Source organism: Rhipicephalus microplus, chromosome 1 (assembly GCF_043290135.1).
Source record: "Rhipicephalus microplus isolate Deutch F79 chromosome 1, USDA_Rmic, whole genome shotgun sequence".
In the NCBI taxonomy this organism is placed as follows: domain Eukaryota; kingdom Metazoa; phylum Arthropoda; class Arachnida; order Ixodida; family Ixodidae; genus Rhipicephalus; species Rhipicephalus microplus.
This window is the reverse complement of record NC_134700.1, coordinates 104,204,728-104,224,269: the sequence shown is the minus strand read 5'-3', so window position 1 is coordinate 104,224,269 and position 19,542 is coordinate 104,204,728. Positions and strand designations below refer to the sequence as shown.

The 19,542-nt window shown below is 44.5% G+C and overlaps 1 protein-coding gene across 1 annotated transcript in view; it reads left to right on the top strand.

Annotated features, from left to right (window-relative positions):
• LOC119172022 (uncharacterized) overlaps positions 1 to 19,542 on the top strand; it is a 75,998-nt gene that overhangs the window by 30,177 nt on the left and 26,279 nt on the right. The window contains exons 6-7 of the mRNA XM_075886577.1: positions 2,386 to 2,558; positions 16,325 to 16,463. Coding sequence (XP_075742692.1) covers positions 2,386 to 2,558; positions 16,325 to 16,463 — 312 coding nt within the window. The remainder of the gene's footprint in view (positions 1 to 2,385; positions 2,559 to 16,324; positions 16,464 to 19,542) is intronic.

Below are 19,542 nucleotides of genomic sequence, written 5' to 3'. Positions count from 1 at the left end.
ATGTGCAAGATCGCGACCCTATATGTCACTGACTGCCGGAAACACATAGCCTAAACACGGTGCTTGAAGTGCTCAATAAGCCAACATTTTTTTTCATGCATGCAGATAACTTATGTTTGAATTTGTACACTGTTGAATGCAGGTTTTACAGTGTTTGATGAGGAGGAAAAGCAGAGGAGAAAGGTATATTTTTAAGCTAAATGGCTGACGCTCTCGCGCGATGTTCCCTAGATGGACCTGTAATGTCCATTGCACTAGATACCGCTTTTGTTACTGAATCCCAAGTTCGTAGATATTGTTTACTTCAAGATTACATGATAGTTAAGCTACCGCTTTGAGAATACCATCATTTTTCTTTTTCTTGGGATAATAAATGTTGCCCCACTCACAAATTTGAAGTATGCTCCATAAAGCTTTGTTGTCAGATTCCACCTCTTAATTTTTATTAATACTGATCTGGTCAGGTGTCAACTCTTCTTCGCTTTTACTGTCGCAAACCTGAAAGGATTGCTCATTTTCACTGCCTTGCCGACATTTCACACACCATAGGAAAAAAAACTTTTAGAAATTTTATTCAGAAAAGAAGCATTACTTTTAATTCTAAAACCTTCTTTTCCTTGGGGCTTCTTCTCTGGGCTACAGCAACAGGAACGTCTGCACAGCAGTTATCAAAATCCTTACAGTGAGCGAAAGCAGGGTGGGGCTACAAGCACCGCAGCCAAGGTGACGGCCCCGAGTCCTTGGACACGAGAGGCTTCCTGGGCGAGCCGGACTGCCCACAGTTGATCGGCGAGGTTATTCCTGATGAAAAACTAGTTATTTGGAACTCATTTATTCATTTCAATTAACAGTTTTGTAGCCACTTTATTCAAACGTTACCTTATGATCGTGGAACGTCATATACCCTGGATGTCTCTTTAGTTCATTTTCCTTCATCGAATTCGATTCTTTTATCTCTATTGTGTTAACCACCAGTTTAATGGCTAATACCACGTAGTGGACACGAGCCAAACATAGGCACAAACAAGCAAGCAAGCAAGGTCTCCCACAGTGGGTATTGTTGTGACTGGTGCTGTAGCTGACGAGGGAGCGGCGCTTTTTGTATCTTCAAACAAGTAGCTGACAGACCGGCTGCCTATGACCGCCAGGCATTGTCCCTCCTAGCCGGAGGGTGAGACGTCGTGTCGCCACGACGCCATAAGCCGTTCTAGAGAGGACAACAAGTACAGTATCTTCCTTGGAATAGACCGCGGCGGCTGCCGCAAATCACCCCGCTAATTAAGCGAGCAGTTCGGTGGACCTTTTGAAGTACGCTGTCATGAGCTCGGGACCCCTCGACCAGCGGCATACACACGATGAGGAAGACCCCCGCTGGCGCCACCTTGGATTGCAGTGATCACGGCTCAATATTGGACGTTCACGTGGGCCGTGCATGCTCGTCCCCCTCGCCAGTTGTGTGTGATATGTGATTGGACAGTACCATCTGCACGTGTTCCCTGATTTAGGGATCTGGGGAGCGCATACCCTTTATAATGAGCCACCCGGCTCATTCGAGGAAGCGCCATGTAGAGAAACGCGAGATTCGAGAGCTCGCCATGTAAGAAAGAGCTCATCATGTACGAGAGCTAACTTTGTATATAATGCAAATAAAACCTGCTTCAAGTCTCTCTTCCTCCTGCCTCGACAACTTCATCCCGGACCTCCGGTGCCTGCAGACCCCGGTCGCAACAGTATGCGGCACAGTTAATAGGTGAACAAGAAGGCATAGGTCGACAAAGTGTGTTGAGTTCACTGAAACTTACTGAAGAGATACATTTCGAGCTTTGGATATTCCTGAGCCGGACGCACACTCATGAAAATTTTATTCAACCGGACTCACTCGGACTCCATCCAACTCACGAAAATATTACTCACCCGGACTAACTCACAATCTCAGACTCACGGCTCGATCTGAATCGGTGGGAGTCCGAGGGTGTTATTCTGGACACTGTCGAATTCCGTCATATTGTAAAATTTCGTAATGGCGACATTTTAAGCCAATCAGAGAGGTCGTAGCAGCTCACTTGGCCAATTAGCATCGATCAATGGCGAAATTTGACAACATGGCAGAATTCTACAATGTCCAGAATAGCACCGCGAGTGAGTCGACTTACGAGTTTGCCAACGTATGCAAGAAGGTCGACATGACGCTTGTCCGGTTTGCTGTCCTACGAAAGTTTGAAAAATTGCACGTATGCGAAGTTGCCGTTGATAAGCTGTCATCCACATTGATTACACTACCGTGCAGTATACTGTACACTTTTGCTGTCGTAAGAATTGAGCACGCTGCGTACGCAGTCGTTTTCTTTTATATGACGCTTTATCGTCTGCTACCCATGTGTGCAGCGACCTTCGAGCTGCTGTCACCGGCTGCCTCGTAACGCCAGGAGAGCCGTGCCAGAAGAACCAGAAACGCCCAAAGTATTCACGGAAAACTCTGGAGACTCTGTTGGAGATGAAGGGCTGCAATTCCAATGAAGCAAAGACGTCCGTGCAGGGCACCGAGCTGCCGCCAGCCGGTGAGCATAATAGAAAGCGCCAATTTCTCGAAGCATGCGAGAATTAAGTGTTCGTATGCGTATGGAGTGTCCCTTTACGGGGGGGGGGCGAAGGTCTATTGCAGCGCCCCCCTCTCTTAGTGACTTCGGGAAGAAAACCGGCCCCCTCCGCCCCCCGTGTTTACACCTATATACCTGCTGTGACACACCTCTCAAGCTATAGTCCTGGTGAGGTGGCGATAGGTGAAAGATATTGCGTGACAAATAACACGCCGAAAGCACCTACAAACAAATCTAAACTCAAATTATTTGACAAATAAGAAAGATTTCGTGTTTAGCAGTTTTGCGACACTTTCACGCAATTTGCTTTAAGTAGACAGACGCGTAATTTTTCGGGACCCATTATTGGCAGCACAACGTAAAGCGCATTTTCAGCAGTCGCTAAACCTCCAGCAGTTGATTCTATAAAAGCCTAGACATTTTGTAAGCACCATTTTACTATCTGGCAAGCCTCCGAAAAAGTCGCACATACTTACTCCTTCAGCAAGACTAAGAAGTGACAAAGATTCTGATAGCAAAACGGAAAGGTGAGCTACTCGGTAATTATTCTCATTGTTGGAGAGCAACGTACAAATCGAATCGTTTCCAGGTGTACTTCGGGTCTTTTGCGATGGTTTCTTGGTTATAATGTAATAGTCTCACGATTGGCGTATGACGCTTCAGGAATCGCATGCCGCAATAAAGTTTAGACTCCGTCTTGTACGAGCGGGATTACGAGTGTTTGTGGGCGTGCCGGACTGCCCACAGTTAATCGGCGAGGTCGCGGCTGAGCAGAGCCGCCTCCCATCGCGCCTCGCAGTTCGAGACTGCCACGTCTACCCGTTTCATAGAGGACTGGTGCATGCTATACTGGTGCACTGTGTGAGTCTGTAATTGTCTCCAGGCAACCACCTGTTTCTTGGTTAGTTTTTTGTGTGGTGGTAGATATTTGCATCTGTTCAGTCTGTAGTGCTGGGTGATACCTCTGAGAGTAGTCATGTGATCCCCCCCCCCTCCACTCCCGCATTATGGTTTAGATCAGCCACTGTTAATTTTTTTTTCTACGAACATGCATCTCCTCTCAGTGCGCGCACATGGTGACATTCCTTAGCAACCACAGTAACTACACAGCTAATGATGCCCTAAAACAGCCAACAGCCGGGGACGTTGTATACGGCATCACCTGTAAATAACAGAGAGGGGGGTATTTTTAGTTGCCAGAGAGTTAATTGTAAATTTTTCGTCCCACAAGAATGTCCCACAAATTACCAGCACGTTGCTGATATGCCACAATGGAAGCCGTGTCATAGTACACAGTTCATTAAAGAGTGTTTCTAGGACTCGCTCTCTGGATTTCATGCCGACCGGTTGTTCCCCCGCGATCTCCGACGACAGCGCAGTTCTGGCCGACTGGGCTCGCCCTACGCCATCTCCTGACGCCGACAACAGCTCTGGCATAGTGGTGTCCCGTCCTCGGACTCCTGCGACCGTGTCCATCTCTCCTATCTCCTCTTCCGTCGTTTTCTGTCGTTCGCTGTCCCTGCGCCTCGCTCTCTCCTTCCCCTCTCTCTCTCTCTCTCTCTCTCTCTCTTTACCGTTTAATCCTATCCTTTTAATCCTTCCTTTACTGCCATCCCTCATGGGCTACTGTTGAGGTGTCGCACTCTGATGCAAACAGTTATGGGTCTTACTTCTCTCTTATTTTCCCTTTAAGAATCACATAAGAATCACATCAAAGTGTTTCTAGTGGCAGACCTCGCGATTCTTAATTGTCTGCTTGTAATTATTATCTGGTTTTAGTCCTCGTCAATAGCGCTCTAGAAGCGGCGTATAGGCGCGACGGACAAAAGAATGGTGAGCGTAAACATGCTTTTTATCTCAACTTGTTCTGTTATACTTCTTAGAGCAACTTTTACCTGCGCTGGTCGGTTAGTACTTAATGAAGGTGTCGTCGAATGCTACTCGTTTCTTTTGCGCGTATTGCAAACTTCAATAAGATGGCTACAATCAAACCAGCATGCCACACATAGCTATGAAGCAGGTAGGACCGTAACCAGTGTTCAGCACTCGCCTTCCGCATCACAACACTTAGAAACTTTATGTGTTTCTAACACTTGGGCGGCTGAAGGTCGTGGTCAAAAAGCCTGCAATGGGCCCGACTAAGACCGAAACCCCTTATAAATTGGGGACATAGGATGCATGTTCATTACAGTGACAACGTATAGAGTAAACAATCATAGTCACAGTTTCCGCAAATACAATTAGCATAAATATAGAAAATAACAAACATAATAGATCACACTAAAAAATACAAAAATGATCGTAATTATTGCCATATATATATGAAAGCATTGAGAGTCCGTGACGATGCAAGAAATACAAGATTAGCACCGAATGCTCACGTTATAAGACAATGACGGATGAATGAAAGAACTTTAGTAACGTCCAATAGGTCGGGCTAGTGTCCTAACTCGACACTGGCCACTCCCACATTGACACCGAAAGACCTAGCCTCTCAGCAGCTTCACGGGCCAGTTGGACTGCCCATAACTGTACCTCTAATGTAGGACAGCATAGAGCTACGTCCCACCGTTTTCCAGGATATTCATTTTCACTGTGCAAGATGGAGCGGTGCCAAAGCGTATGAGCGTTGTCGTGACATTTATCTCATGTTGCAGAAATAGAGAACTCCGGATAAATCCTGTTGATCAAAAGCGGGTTCGTGTAAGTTTTTGTTTGTAATGACTCTAGAATAATAGCCTGAGCTCTGCTTAGTTTACTGTGTGAAAGGGAAGATCCTGCGTCCACGGTAGAAATCTTTGGTTAGCTCTTTATACGAGAGGAGCACTCTGAAACCTCAGCACCTTCTTGTCCGTTTCTGAAAAATTGGCCACAAAGGTAAGTAAGCAAGTGCTGTCATTGGCAAAAAAGACGGTCACATTCTTCTTTTTACTATTTTTTAAGTCACACGTTATCAATTTAGACTTCATAGAAGAAATAATAGCGACAGTAAAACTTTTTCTGGACACCCAACACAATTTTATCGCGAAATCTCGCACTGTTTCTTTCGCACCCGCCAAGAATAATGTGGCTCTAACTAAGATAAGCCTCCGCCGCCCCCTTAGGCAGCTTTCCGCACTTACCCTGGTTTTTTGCATTGCCTTCGTGATCAGCCCACCTTTATAAAGCAACAATGTCATGCGATGACGTCATCATCTGCGGTCCCGTTATGCGAAGTCACAGTGACGTCATGGGGACGTCACATATTATTGCACAATGGGACGTTCCGATGAAGCTGTATGGAGACGTCACCACATGGTGATGATAGTCTTCCATCATTCGTGTTCATGCCAACGTCGGCCAACAGCCAATTTTCGGGTTGGGTGCGGCATCTAAGACTTTTGCTTTAACAAAATACGAAAGGAGGCGCGCTAACGGCCACTCGCTCATCTTATCGCACTTGTAGGCATGTCGCACGTTCTTGTGTTCTGACAAGTGGTTTATCAAACATCTATTATTTCAATGGGGTACATAAAGAAGAAGGAGGGAGCAGAATTTACAGAGGCGCTCCAACTCTTTCGCGAGTTGTGGGTCTCGTACTAAGCGAGGGTCTCGTACTGGCAGACTTGGTGTCATTAGGTTGTATACGAGGGACTATTAATCAGCTTACCGCTCATAATAAGTTCACGTGCTACGTGACGCCAAACATGCGCATAAAAAAGTGTTTTCACACTCGTCGTTTGGCTTATAGATGGCGCTGACTGTCACTCCTACTTCTAAATTCACGCATAAACCCAAAAAAGTGGATGGAGGTAAGGCCGCTGTGGTAGCTCAGTGGTTAGAGCATTGAACGCGTTATTTGAAGGTCGTAGGTTCGATTCCTGCTCATGGCTGGTTATTGTTTATCCATTTTTTTATTCTTATTTACATTCCATTGGTTCTAATAACTTCCTCTGTACATTACTTGGCATTACTGTCTGTTAGATCTCAATAATATTGTGTTAAAACACGAAAAAACGAGCCCTTAGGTATACACTTCTTTCCCTTATTTTCATTAAACGAGGGTCTCGTACTGGCAGACTTGGTGTCATTAGCTTGTATACGAGGGACTATTAATCAGCTGCCCGCTCATAATAAGTTCGTGTGCTACGTGACGCCAAATATGCGCATAAAAGAGTGTTTTCACACTCGTCGCTTGGCTTATAGATTGCGCTGACTGTCACTCCTACTTCTAAATTCACATATAAACCCAAAAAAGTGGATGGAGGGGAGGCCGCTGTGGTATCTCAGTGGTTAGAGCATCGAACGCGTTATTCGAAGGTCGTAGGTTCGATTCCTGCTCATGGCTGGTTATTTTTTCATCCACTCTTGTTTCTTCTTATTTACATTCCATTGGTTCTAATAACTTCTCCTGTACATTACTTGGCATTACTGTCTGTTAGATCTCATTAATATTGTGTTAAAACACGAAAAAACGAGCCCTTAGGTATACACTTCTTTCCCTTATATATATATATATATATATATATATATATATATATATATATATATATATATATATATATATATATATATATATATATTTATATATATATATATATATATATATATATATATATATATATATATATATATATATATATATATATATATATATATATATATATATATATATATATATATATATATATATATATATATATATATATATATATATATATGCAGGCATGGTGGTTGAGTGGCCGTAGCGTTGCATATAGCCCAGTAGATCCCCCGTGAGCGGTCACAACGTGGTTTATTTCGACATTTCGGCCTAGAGTCTGGCCTTCATCAGGATGAAGGCCAGACTCTAGGCCGAAACGTCGAAATAAACCACGTTGTGACCGCTCACGGGGGATGTACTGAACTATATATATATATATATATATATATATATATATATATATATATATATGTGTGTGTGTGTGTGTGTGGTCGAAATTTCCGGAGCCCTCCACTACGGCGTCTCTCATAATCATATGGTGGTTTTGGGAAGTTAAAACCCACATATCAATCACTTAACGCATGACTATTCTGTCAGCATGTGTGTACGCTAACCACTACACCACACCACGCTACTGAACCATCTGAAATCAGACAGGCTTGTGTAGGCACCGATTAGTCGTTTGCACACGGTGCGAACATTCCTTGATTGATATCTGGGGTTTAACGTCCCAAAACCACCATATGATTATGAGAGACGCCGTAGTGGAGGGCTCCGGAAATCTAGACCACCTGGGGTTCATTAACGTGCACCCAAATCTGAGCACAGGTGCGAACATTCCTGAAGTTTCCCCCCCCCCCCCAAAAAAAAACGGGTGATTTACTCCTCAAAGAGTAAAATGCCCCTCCCGCGGTGCTGTTTGCAATTTTTGCGAGCATTGTGTCTTTTGGAGGAGCAAAAAGCCCTTTCAGTGGTAACTGCGCAGTCACTCCGGAAAACTTTTTAGAGTGTATGTGCGCGTGTACACCTCCGCGAGCTCATCCTTGCTGAGAGAGACAGAGAACTGAGTAGCGCTGCACGTGTGTGCTTCTACTCTGTCAAAGTTGTATTTTGAGCTGTAAAAGACAATTCAAGTTCAATCAAAACTAACTAGCCCGACTCTTATAATTAGGCCTTCATCGTGCAAATAAACACGGTCTTTCACCTTCTCCCTAATCCGGTGGGTCAAGCTGCGGGTTAAGCTTACAAGCTGGGCTTTCCACTGTACTCCTGTCCAGTGCTATATTCTTTGCCACTTTGCAAACTGCTGCCATTGCTCCTAGTTACCGTAAGCAAAGCTGATCAGATTTATAAGAGACTAAAGCGCTAACCAATTCACGGTGCTTCTAGTACGGCATAACTAAAGCGTACAAAAACACTCGTCACAATCATCGGCTCACAGCAGCTTCAATAAAGCAGTGATGACGCTACTCATTCTTGATGAAAAAAAACAATTTCCTTTAAGCAGCAACTGCTCTTACTGGTCCAAAAAATTATTGCTCCTTTTTATCCATAACAAAGCAAGTACAAGACGCTTTCGCGCCTTGCATTGTAATCCGCCTTGCAATGCTAGAGTGCAACACGCGAGAGAATCGTATAGGAGGCCAGCCCCGCAAGGAACATTCACCGACAATCGTCACAGCTCAGATTTAGGAAACATTTCACTTTATTAAAACATTCCCTAATAACATTTCACTTCCTCGTAACAATATAATTGTGGTTACTGTGGTGAAGGAAAACTTCGCCTTAGTTCTTGGTTTCCACAGCGGGCAGCTGTTGTGACCACAGTCAGAAGTGGGGGCTCAGCGCCCCCCACATTTCTCAGTGGAGGGGGCTGGCGCCTCCTTTGCCCCCCCCCCCCCCTCCTTGGCTGATACGCCTATGAGCAGAAAGGTCGGCCACTTCTTTCGGCGCTTCGATAGAGCATATAAAGCATATTTGCAAGATTAGCGCCCAACCTTTCTGATCGCTCCTTTTTTTTCTTATCTGTCTTTTCGAAGTTCTCTAGTGGTTCTCTATTCGAAGTTATCTATTCGAAGTTCTCTATTCTCTATTTCGAAGTTCTCTATTCGATGATCTCTATTGGTGGTAACCCAACTCGCCCAGCAACAAGTCTTACTCATCTATGATTCCGTTCAACGTCACATCGAGTAGCCTGTCAGAGTCTTTCCAGTGATTGACTTGCATGGTTCAAGATTCAAGCAGAAGCTGCTGAAGTGCGCCTCCTACGTAAATCTACCAGCGTACATTCGTATCATAAGCCTTTGCACTAATGTGTGAATAATGAACTGGCACGTGAACTGCTGCATGAACTAGCGATTAAAGCTTCCCGGCATATTGATAGATGCTATGAGTGTGCTAGGTATGCTTTAGTTTTTGTGGCAACAGGGTGAATTTCGGTGAGAGTAAGATAAATCGCAGCTCTTGGTTGTTTAAAGAAAAGTTTAATTTGTTTATCGCTCCATAAAGCATCATGTCGCCGGCTTATTCATGAGGTTGCAGTACCACGCAACGCGTTATCGCGCAGCTTCCTTATAACCAGCAAGTAACTTAGTGTGGCGACTAACACAAAGTGGGCCTACTTTTTTCTATCCCAATATAATTGATCCAGATTCAACCTAGGACATCACGTCGAAATGTCCTGCCAAATGACCGCAAAACAAACCAAACAACTAAATTGTATTGCAAGGTCAGTGTGTTGTCACGCTTGTCTAGGGTACTCGCCATGGTAGTCTAGCGGTTTTGTGCGCGACTGCTCTCCCAAGAGTCGCGATACAATTCTGGCCATGGTGGCCGCATTTCGACGGAGGCGGAATGTTACAGGTGCGTGTACGTGGATTCGAAGGCACGTTACACAACGCCAGACGGTTAAAATTTTCAAAGCCTTCTACTACGCCGCATTCGTAATTATATCATGCTTTCGAGACGTAAAGTACCCTAGCAATTATTAGTTGTTTTTTTAATTACCGTAAAGTACGGATGCGGGCAGTGCGTCCCTCCGTTACAAGTGTGGTTAGAGACGGGGCTTACGCGCGCCACGGCAACACGTGGTCTTGTCACACAGCCAGCTCATCCAGCTATTTCTCGGTGTACCGAGATAGAATCATCTCGGTATACACCTTGTAATCTGCAGACGGACGCGCCTGACTTGCATTCGCGATAAGTGGCCTATCGATTCCAAGTGCCCGCCCTTCGTGACTCAAGTCGAGGTGCCGGCCCTTGTGGGTAGCGTTTACTCGCCACTCGATGTCGAGGTCTTCATTGCGCAGTGCATACAGGTAAACCTGTGCTATGTTTCACTGTCCCGGCGCAAGCGTTTATCTACCGGATGGGCTGGCTCCTTCCTCACGAGCACTCCGACTGCCGTCAGCAGCAGCAGCTTCCGTTGTAACCACGAAACGTGAAAGGCTCTGCACAGGGAGCGTCGATTTGGTCATCGTGGCTCCCGTGCAAATGACCAGGTCAACAGCGAAATGCGTATTTCTTGTTTCTTTTTTTTCTTTTCGCGCGAAGCTGCTACAGATTTGTGGAGTTTTCGCGCCCTTAGTCAACAATAAAAAGATGAGAGTATGAGCCACTTTCGGAATTTGTGCAAGAGCCGACCAACCCACGATGACAGAGAAGCTGATTTCAGGCACCACAGTTTCATAACAACAACAACAACAACAACAACAACAACAACAACAACAACAACAACAACAACAACAACAATAATAATAATGATAATAATAATAATAATAATAATAATAATAATAATAATAATAATAATAATAATAATAATAATAATAATAATAATAATAATAATAATAATAATAATAATAATCGCGGACGGCCCTTTGGCGGGTCTTTATCAGACTTCTTTCGCCCCAAATATTTTTGCATCTTTCCCTTCGTAGTGAGGCAGCTTGGGCTAGTTCATATGGCATGACGATAGTTATAACGCGAGAATAAAACGACAACACAGAGACAAGAAGGAGACGAAGGACGCGAGCGCTAACTTCCAACTGTTCGAAGTTAGCGCTCGTGTCCTTCGTCTCCTTCTTGTCTCTGTGTCGTCGTTTTATTTTCGCGTTATAACTATCGTCTATCCCTTCGAAACGCACAACTGCATAAAAACTACCGCAACGCGTAATTGCTGTGAATAGCTTGTTATGATGGAATAATCCACTGGAAATGATCACCTTGTATACTTCAACAATAGTTTGAAATTCAATGCCCTCAAGAGGATCAGACAGTAAATGTGAGGCATCGTAGTCGCAAAGCCCCGGGTAATTGCAACCACCTTGGATTCTTGAACGTGCAATCACCTCACACAGTATGAGGACCTTGATACCATTTCGCCTTTATCAAAATTCGACCACTGCTACTATAGATTCGAACATGTGTTTTACGAGTCAGCAGACATGAGCCTTCACCAGTGGGCCACTGCGGCGGTTGTGCAGGTATAGTGGCGAAGTTGTTTGAAGCCTTCACGAAAAAGTGCAGAGCTGAACCCGTGTATTGACCATCGCTCTCATGCTATTTTTGATATGGCGCATTTATAGCCTCCGCAATCGCTAGTGCTAGACTTGTATAGCAACTTTCGCTGGCAACTCACTGCCTAGGACATCACAGCTATTGTTATAGGCAGCGCTGTACTTAAAGTACGAGCACTATTTGAGAAAGTTATTTAATCTAGACGCACAGTGTACAAAGCGAAAAACATTCAAGATATTGTGTATGTCTCCTTATAATATAAAGTCAAGCTAGATAATCTGCGCAGCATGGCTTCACATTTAGTACAAGAAGTTATACAGTTGACTCTCACTTAAGTGAACTTCAAGGAACCCAAACAAACAGTTCACTTAAAGGTGACCAGTTTCCGAGATACATTTTTTCAAAAAAGTTATTTTTTATATTTCACATTTTCAAGCTCGCAGTTCATTCAAGAATACTTAGCGGAAAAATCACGTTGCTATCTTGAGGCGTTCTTGAGTTATCACTACATTTTCGACCCCTACTGGACGCATCCGACACCGAAACCGAACGTTTCCGTTTCTACAACACTGACCATCTCATCATAAACGTTTTTGCATGCATATTACGTAAAGCTAAGTTGTATTTCAACGTTTCAAAGCCTGTAGTACGAGACATTTTCAATTTATTTTAAAATTTCTACTACCCGGCTGCAGCACTCAATTAGTTAAGTTGGGTGCGTTTTCGTTCAGCAGTCAGTGTTGTTTTGTATGCCATTTCCAGTTCTTCGACATAGGTCTGGCTTTCAAGGAAAAAACTAAGGAACTTCATGAAGCATGGCAGAGTATAGGAAGCAAAAAAATGCGTAGACGCATGTTAGAAATTCATTACACCAAGCGTGAACCAATGCACTGTGGCGCACCGGGATGAGAGTCAGTTGGAGACACAAAACGAATTCGGAAAAGTTATGTGCTTGGTCTGGCGCAAAAGAAGCTTGTTCCACTTCAAAAGATGTCCCAAGCTATAACCCTGGTGAATTTCAGGCATATTGAATGCTTTTTTGTTACATGGGCACCCGGGTCAAATCTTTAAAGCCATTTTTCTCAAAACGTGCTCTTTTGCACCCTAATGTTACGCGAAAAATCATATATTTCCTTCTAACTAGTATTTTTTACAAAACTTTTTTGCTACTTCTTTATCGACCAAACTGTGCATTCAACCAGGATTATTGAAAACAAGCGCCAGCTTTTCGTACTATGGCCAACGGCGCGAGAAATAAACCTGCCAAATATAATATTTTACAGTATTTTTATGATAATGCACGCAACCTTAGATTTTATGATAATGCACGTAACCTCGCATCATCATTGTGAAGCTTAGATGCACAAGATGTCCTCACTACGTCTGTAGTCCCGTATGAGCCACACCAATTTTTTTTTTCAGTTGTGACTGTTGCCGCAACATGCATAGTTTGGAACGTTTTGATATTTATAAATTCATTATTTAGCGCTTTTAGATATGTCATTGTCCCAAGTGTACAACTTACCTGAGCTTTACTACAATTTAAACCATAAATATATCTTTTGAACAGAAACAGCAAATCTTTTTCTCGAAGGTCGTGACCTACTGTAACTGAAAGTTCACTAAACCAAGTATTCACTAAAATACCCCCTCCCGTCACGCATTATGATGCGCTGTCAAAAACGCGTCGCATTCGCGTGGAATAATTTCAAGGCACTCAGTAGTACATTCGAGCAGGAAAATGAAAAAAACGTTATTTTCTGGGAGTTTTTGGAAGTTAATGAGTGTGTAATTAACTAACTATCCTGCCAACACTCAGCCTCAGTACTTGTTTAAAAATAATCTACTGTCAAACCCGAAATGCATGCACACTTTGCTTTTTTGGTTGTATTTGTTTCGAGCGAAGAAAAAGAAACGCCAGGCCTTCACGGAACGCGCAGCACCGTCACAGTGAAAGGTGGAAGAGCATCTTTTCAGAGCCTTTTCTAAACTTTCTTTGGGTAACTGCTACATGCACACTTGCTGGGTACCCACTACGCCTTAAATGATCATAATTTTTGTGTAGTAGGTCAGCACTCAATATACTATACTTTGTCATCCTTCAGAGAAGCGTGGTGTCCGCTACACACTTGCGAGAAATTTCGTGCCAATTTGTCATGCCACGGCTGACGACGAAGAATTATCATTCTCCATCATACCTATAGGCATGAAGTGGGTATGCGCCAATGTTAATAGGTGATCAAGTACAAGCTTTTTGTAATGGTTTGGGGCATTAGACAACCCAATCCAATGGTTACGAAATTCGCAATGTGCGACCCCTGGTTGTTTCATTGATGTTCTAAAACGCTTTATTACTTATATTAACACGATTCCTTTCCCGACATCACGCCTGAGAAAGGACAGTTTAGACACGTGTTCCAAGCACCGGTGTTGCTCGGTGGTAGAATACTCAGCTGGCCCGCAGCAGACACGTGTTCGAATCCCATTGTGTCGTTAGTGTTTTTATTTCGCTAAGTTATTTTTCTTTTTTTCTTGCGACACTGGTTACGGACACCGGCGGCAGCTGCAGCGGGCACTGCGGCGCCGAACGTGACTTGTGTTCTGACCTCATAACAGCTGTCGCCCTAAAATACTTTTCATGTTGGTCCTAGAACGCGTCACGTCGAACAATCGTCGAACGTGGTAGTGTAATCAGCAACGTGGTCCTCTGGAGCTATAAGCAGCACAGTGAAGTTAAGGAATAGCCATTTCTTCACTCAAGAGGTCTGAATGAATGTGCACATTAAGTTTCAACCCATTTGATAAAACACGCGGTGCGTCATGTGTCATTGAAGTTTGAGAGTACATTAGTACACACTGTGAGTGAAAGGCTACGGAAAGACATCGAGCACAGTAGATGTCAAGTCAAAAGTCTGAAGCGCAATTTATTTTTAGAAAAATTCTGTAATTTTCATTTGGTCCTTGAAGGGCGAAAAGAGATAGAGCTGCGCAGATGGCACGTTTCTGTGCACGGCATGCCTCTGGCATAGCTGGCTGCTGTAACACTAAGTATGTAAACTTTTTGAGATGTTCAACAGCCTCGGTTAGGGATACAGGATTGGAACGTGTATCAGCCACTATACAACTTCTTTGTCGCAGTTTTCTTCTATCGATTCCGGGTGAACACCGCAAACGATTCCTAAATCTGACAGCTCTGCTTAGGTACTGCATGAAGTGCACATGGCTCGTCTTCGTCTGCCGCACGGAGGCTCTGCCTCGGTGGCGCTGCATGTCCCCAACGAATGTTGCGCCGCTACCGATGGATCGGTGATTTTGGGGAGTCTCGCATCGTCTGCGCCAGTGCTGCAGAGTGCAAAACTTCATTGAATTAATCGTTAAAATGAGCCCATGTTCGCAGATACTCAGCTACAACATTTCCTATTGAGAACATTGTTTAACTGAATGATTTTTACACTGCATAGGAGAACCACTGTAGATTTTCTAATAGTTCGTTATTCTGAAATATTTGTCCAGCCGACGTGCGTACAATTGAGAGTTCACTGCACTGTCATGTTACTGATGAATCAGAACAAATTGATCTTTTCAAAAAGGTTAAAAGGCCTATCACCTGGCTCCAAAGTAAACTTTTGTCAATAAGTCGAATTTTTATGTTGCCATATATGGCGAAGCGCTTTACCGAAACAGTTTCAGGGCGATAGCTTAACATCCCCCGCATTGCAAACCCAAAAATGACTCGTCCCGTGATTTTGACTGCCAAGCTAAGCCACGCCCAACACAGGCGAGGAAGCTTCAGTAAAACAATACGCATGGCACTAGTGATTAGGCACAACCACCGCCAGAGGCACTAGCTGCAGCCACCTGCCGCGGTGGTCTTGTGGTTGCGGTGCTCGAGTGTTCAGCCGCGGGTCTCGGGATCGAATCCCGGCCGCGCCAGCCGCATTTTCAATGGATACGAAAATGCCACTAGTCCGTGTACTTAAATTTAGTACCCCTTGAAGAAACACAGGTTGTCAAAAATTTCGGAGCCTTCTTTTGTAGTTATACTGTCGTTTTGGGACACGAACACCCAAACGTTATCATTATTATCACTACCTTCAGCCGAGTTAAATTGTGCATACGCGCCTGCTGTGCCGATGGCGTCGAACGACATCTGTGTGTTGTTTCATAGTACAACATGTTGGTTTCCTCGTTGCTACGTGTAGTCGAAGCGTGTTGACAGGTCGCCGCCCTCGATCAAACCAAGATGTGCGGTAAGCTTACATCTCAGAACGCAGCTTCAAGGTCTTATACTCATACTCAAGCTCCACCGTGTTCCACTGCCTAGGCACTGCTGCTACAACGTTCTTGGTTCAAACTCCAGATAATGAGAACGCAGTTCAACGGAGTGAAATACGAAATAATTCAAAGACATAGATTTCAGGACACTTTCAGAACGCAGACGTGTCAAACGTGCAGGCCTGGTTTTCGGCAGTATACCCACGGTTTGTAGCTGCGCTTAAAGCGCACAGTATAGGCACCAACAAAGTCAGGCTAAGTGTCGAGCACGTAAACTTCGTTGTAGCGCTACAAAAAAGTTTACAAAATGAAGCGCCACCAGCAAGCCCAAGTATCCACTCTTATTATTGTACTTGGTTTAGTGTTCTTGGCCTCACGTTCATGATTTGCGTGCACTTATTCAATACCCTTAAGTTGTTATTGCCAACTCCTCCGTTCGCCTTTTTTTTTTTTTGCTCGTGCTTTAAAGATGCAGGTAGTGACAGCAACACTTGCTCGTACAAGCAACTCAAGCGATGCCACGAAAAACAGATCAACGACATCCGCAAGAAGATGACCATGATCCTCGCAAAGGGACTGCTTCCCGACGACGACTTCACCATGGCAATTTGCAGGTAGGTCTAGTGGCGTGTCTAGGGGGTGGCACACAGGACCCGTGCCCCACCCGCCAACAACCCTGAAATATTTTTTCGCCATAGCATACAGAGCAATAAATGACCATTTAAAAGGAGGTACCCCCCCCCCCTCGAAAAACATTCCTGCCTGCGCCGCGCCGCCTTCGGTGTCACTATGCCTTCGCAGAAACCATACAGACCGCCTGAGGTTAAATATAAATTAGTGATGCTGTTATGGATTTAAAGCTTATACTTCTAAACAATGAATTTAAGGACGGCCGCGGCCACTGCTCTTTCCGGTAAGGGTGCGCGGAACGTGAGACGGGTGCATGTATTGTGGTTGTATACGGGTATGGTTGCGATCGGCGTTGTGGAGAGCATTAGTAATCCCCGCAATTAGTAGGGCAGATTATGGTGAAAAAGCGTTAGATAGCCTACCTAAGCAAATGAATGTTTTTTAATTAGATAGAGAATTCTCTGAATACACGCCGTTTGAGGCAGGAACTGTTCTCCCAAAAAACCAATACATAGGTTGAAATGAGGTTGCAGATTGGTATTTGGTATCGCAATACTGTAGCTAATAGCGCGTACCCAAATGGATGCACTCAGAATATTTTTGGGCTTTTAACCTGCGAGAACCGTTATATGATAATGAGGCAAGCTGTAGTCGAGGGCGCCCGAAATTTTGACTACCATGTGGTTTTTAACGTGCACCTAAATTACGCGGGCCTCTATTCCTTCGCGTCCATCGAAATGCCATCCCCACTTCCAGGATCGAACTCTCTGAACGGTCGTTTCGTTTACAGTCTTGCGAGGCGTAATTTTTATTTTCAGGTATCATCTGCTGTGCACTCCAACTTTAGGCTTTCGTGCAACCGATATGTCTTCATATTTCACCTAGGTCACGCACAAAGAGTTTCAGCTGCAATGAAAGGTACGCCAGGATTTTTCGGTGGTTCACGCCATAGTGGGCATTCGAATTTCAGGACTCGTTGCAGATTGTCTAACATGAACTCGACGCCGCATGCTTCCATAAGACTGGCGATAAGTGCAGGTAATCCTCATGGTAAAGCTGCGAATGTAGCCATTCATGGTTCAAGTCGGTGATTCAAGTGAACTAAATTGTCCGCACTGAAGAAAACACGCGATATCTGTAGAATATCAGATAACAGCCTTATCAGTCGAAAACGTTCTCGCAGGACGCGCTGATGGCTTTGTTTTAACAAGCACGTGTTGACAACATCAGGGATACAAGACACAAAAGGCAGAAAAAAAAACCCTGGCCTGCGCGGAGGGCGCAGTACAGTCAGAGCAAAAGCTAGAAAAGTGGCCTTTCAGAGCATTTTCTAAACACTCATTGGGTAACTGCTGCAAGCACACTTGCTGAGTACCCACTACAGCATTAATAATAATTTCTGGGTAGTATACCAGCATTCGCTAGGCTATTTTTGTCATTCTTCTGAGAAGCATTGTTTCTGTAAGGACTCGCAAGGATTTTTGTGCCAATTATTCATGCAGTGGCTGACGACGATGAGGACTCATGCCTGAAGTGGGTATGCGCCACAGTTATTAGGTGATGAAAAACAAGCTTTTTGTAATGGGTTCGAGCACTGGACAACCCACTCATTACGCTTTTTTGCATTATGTGACGCCGCGATTCTTTCCCCTACATCAAGCCTGCCTAAGGCAACTTTGCGAACAAGTCCTAAGCATCGGCGTGGCTCAGTGGCAGAATACTGGGTTGGCACGCAACGGACCTGAGTTGAGCCCCACTGTGTCATCGGTGCAAAGGTTTTTTTTTTATTATTTCGCGATTGTGGTTACGGACGCCGGTGACAGGCAACTACGGTGCCGCTATCGACCCGAATTTTGGTCTCATACCAGCTTTCCCTGTACAAAAAAAAATGTGTTATGACCTTTTATTGAAAGTGGCCTGAACGCATGTACAGTAAATCGCAGGCCATACTATCGAAGAGTGGAATGACTTTTGTGGGAAGGAGATAGAGCAGTCAGTAGGAAGACAAAACGAGAAATAAAATGGAAAAAGGGAGACAGGTTGCTGTTTCCTTATAAAGACGCCATTGTGCGCTAATATCCTACGCTAGCAACGTACGTATGCGAACGACGTATCTTGCGCTAACTCGTTTGCGCTATGCGCATAGAACATTATGGATAGTGTAGTTCCTGTGGTGACAAGCTTTCACGTCAGTCTAATTGCTGAAAACACTCAATACGTTGAAGGCATGCATCGGCGTTTACCAACGCTGTTGCTTCAAAACGTAACCAAGTACTGGAGGTCCCTCATAGTTTTTGAGCATCTAGGTTATCATATATAAACCTGAGATTTGTTGCACGCTCATGAATATTTCCGTGTATGTGAAAAGCGACCGTCTTCATGCAATGAAGACGGTCGCTCCTGGTATACACTGCCAAATAGGTAAGCCTCGCTTGGCTAGCAGCCGCGTATTTGTTTTAACGCTTTCGTGACAACTTCCCGAAATGTTTCTTTCTGTTATGACAGCGCTGATTCCGGCACCGCGTTCTTCAACGCATTGTGGGTGTGGAGTTCGCAATCGCTACGTTGTGATACAGTGGGGAATAAAGACGTGGTCCATCTCTACGTCATCAATGAGCAGTTTAATTGTTTAGTTTTCTTGTTATTGAAATCCACAAAGAAGCACGCTTGGTTCATAATCACTATAGTTCTTCAAGAAGCAACGTATTGCAATTTAGACTCTATCGAGTTCTCGGCTGCCGACTCGAAGGTCAGTGGCGCAGCCAGCGGGTGGCGCACCGGGCCTATTACTCCCCACCGCCTCCCACCCACATTTTTTTTTTCCATGGCATAGAGTCCAAAGCGACACTCAATCATATCTGCCTGCCCGGCCCTCTCGCACCGATAATATTTCTGCCTACGCTCTTGCCGAAAGTCACAAGTTTGATCCCAGCCACGGCAATCGGATTTCGGTGGAGGCGAAACGGTTGAGGCCCGCGTATTGTGCGATGTCAGTGCATGCTGAAGAACACAAGGTGGTAGAAATTTTCGGAGCCCTCCACTAAGGCGTCTATCATAATCATA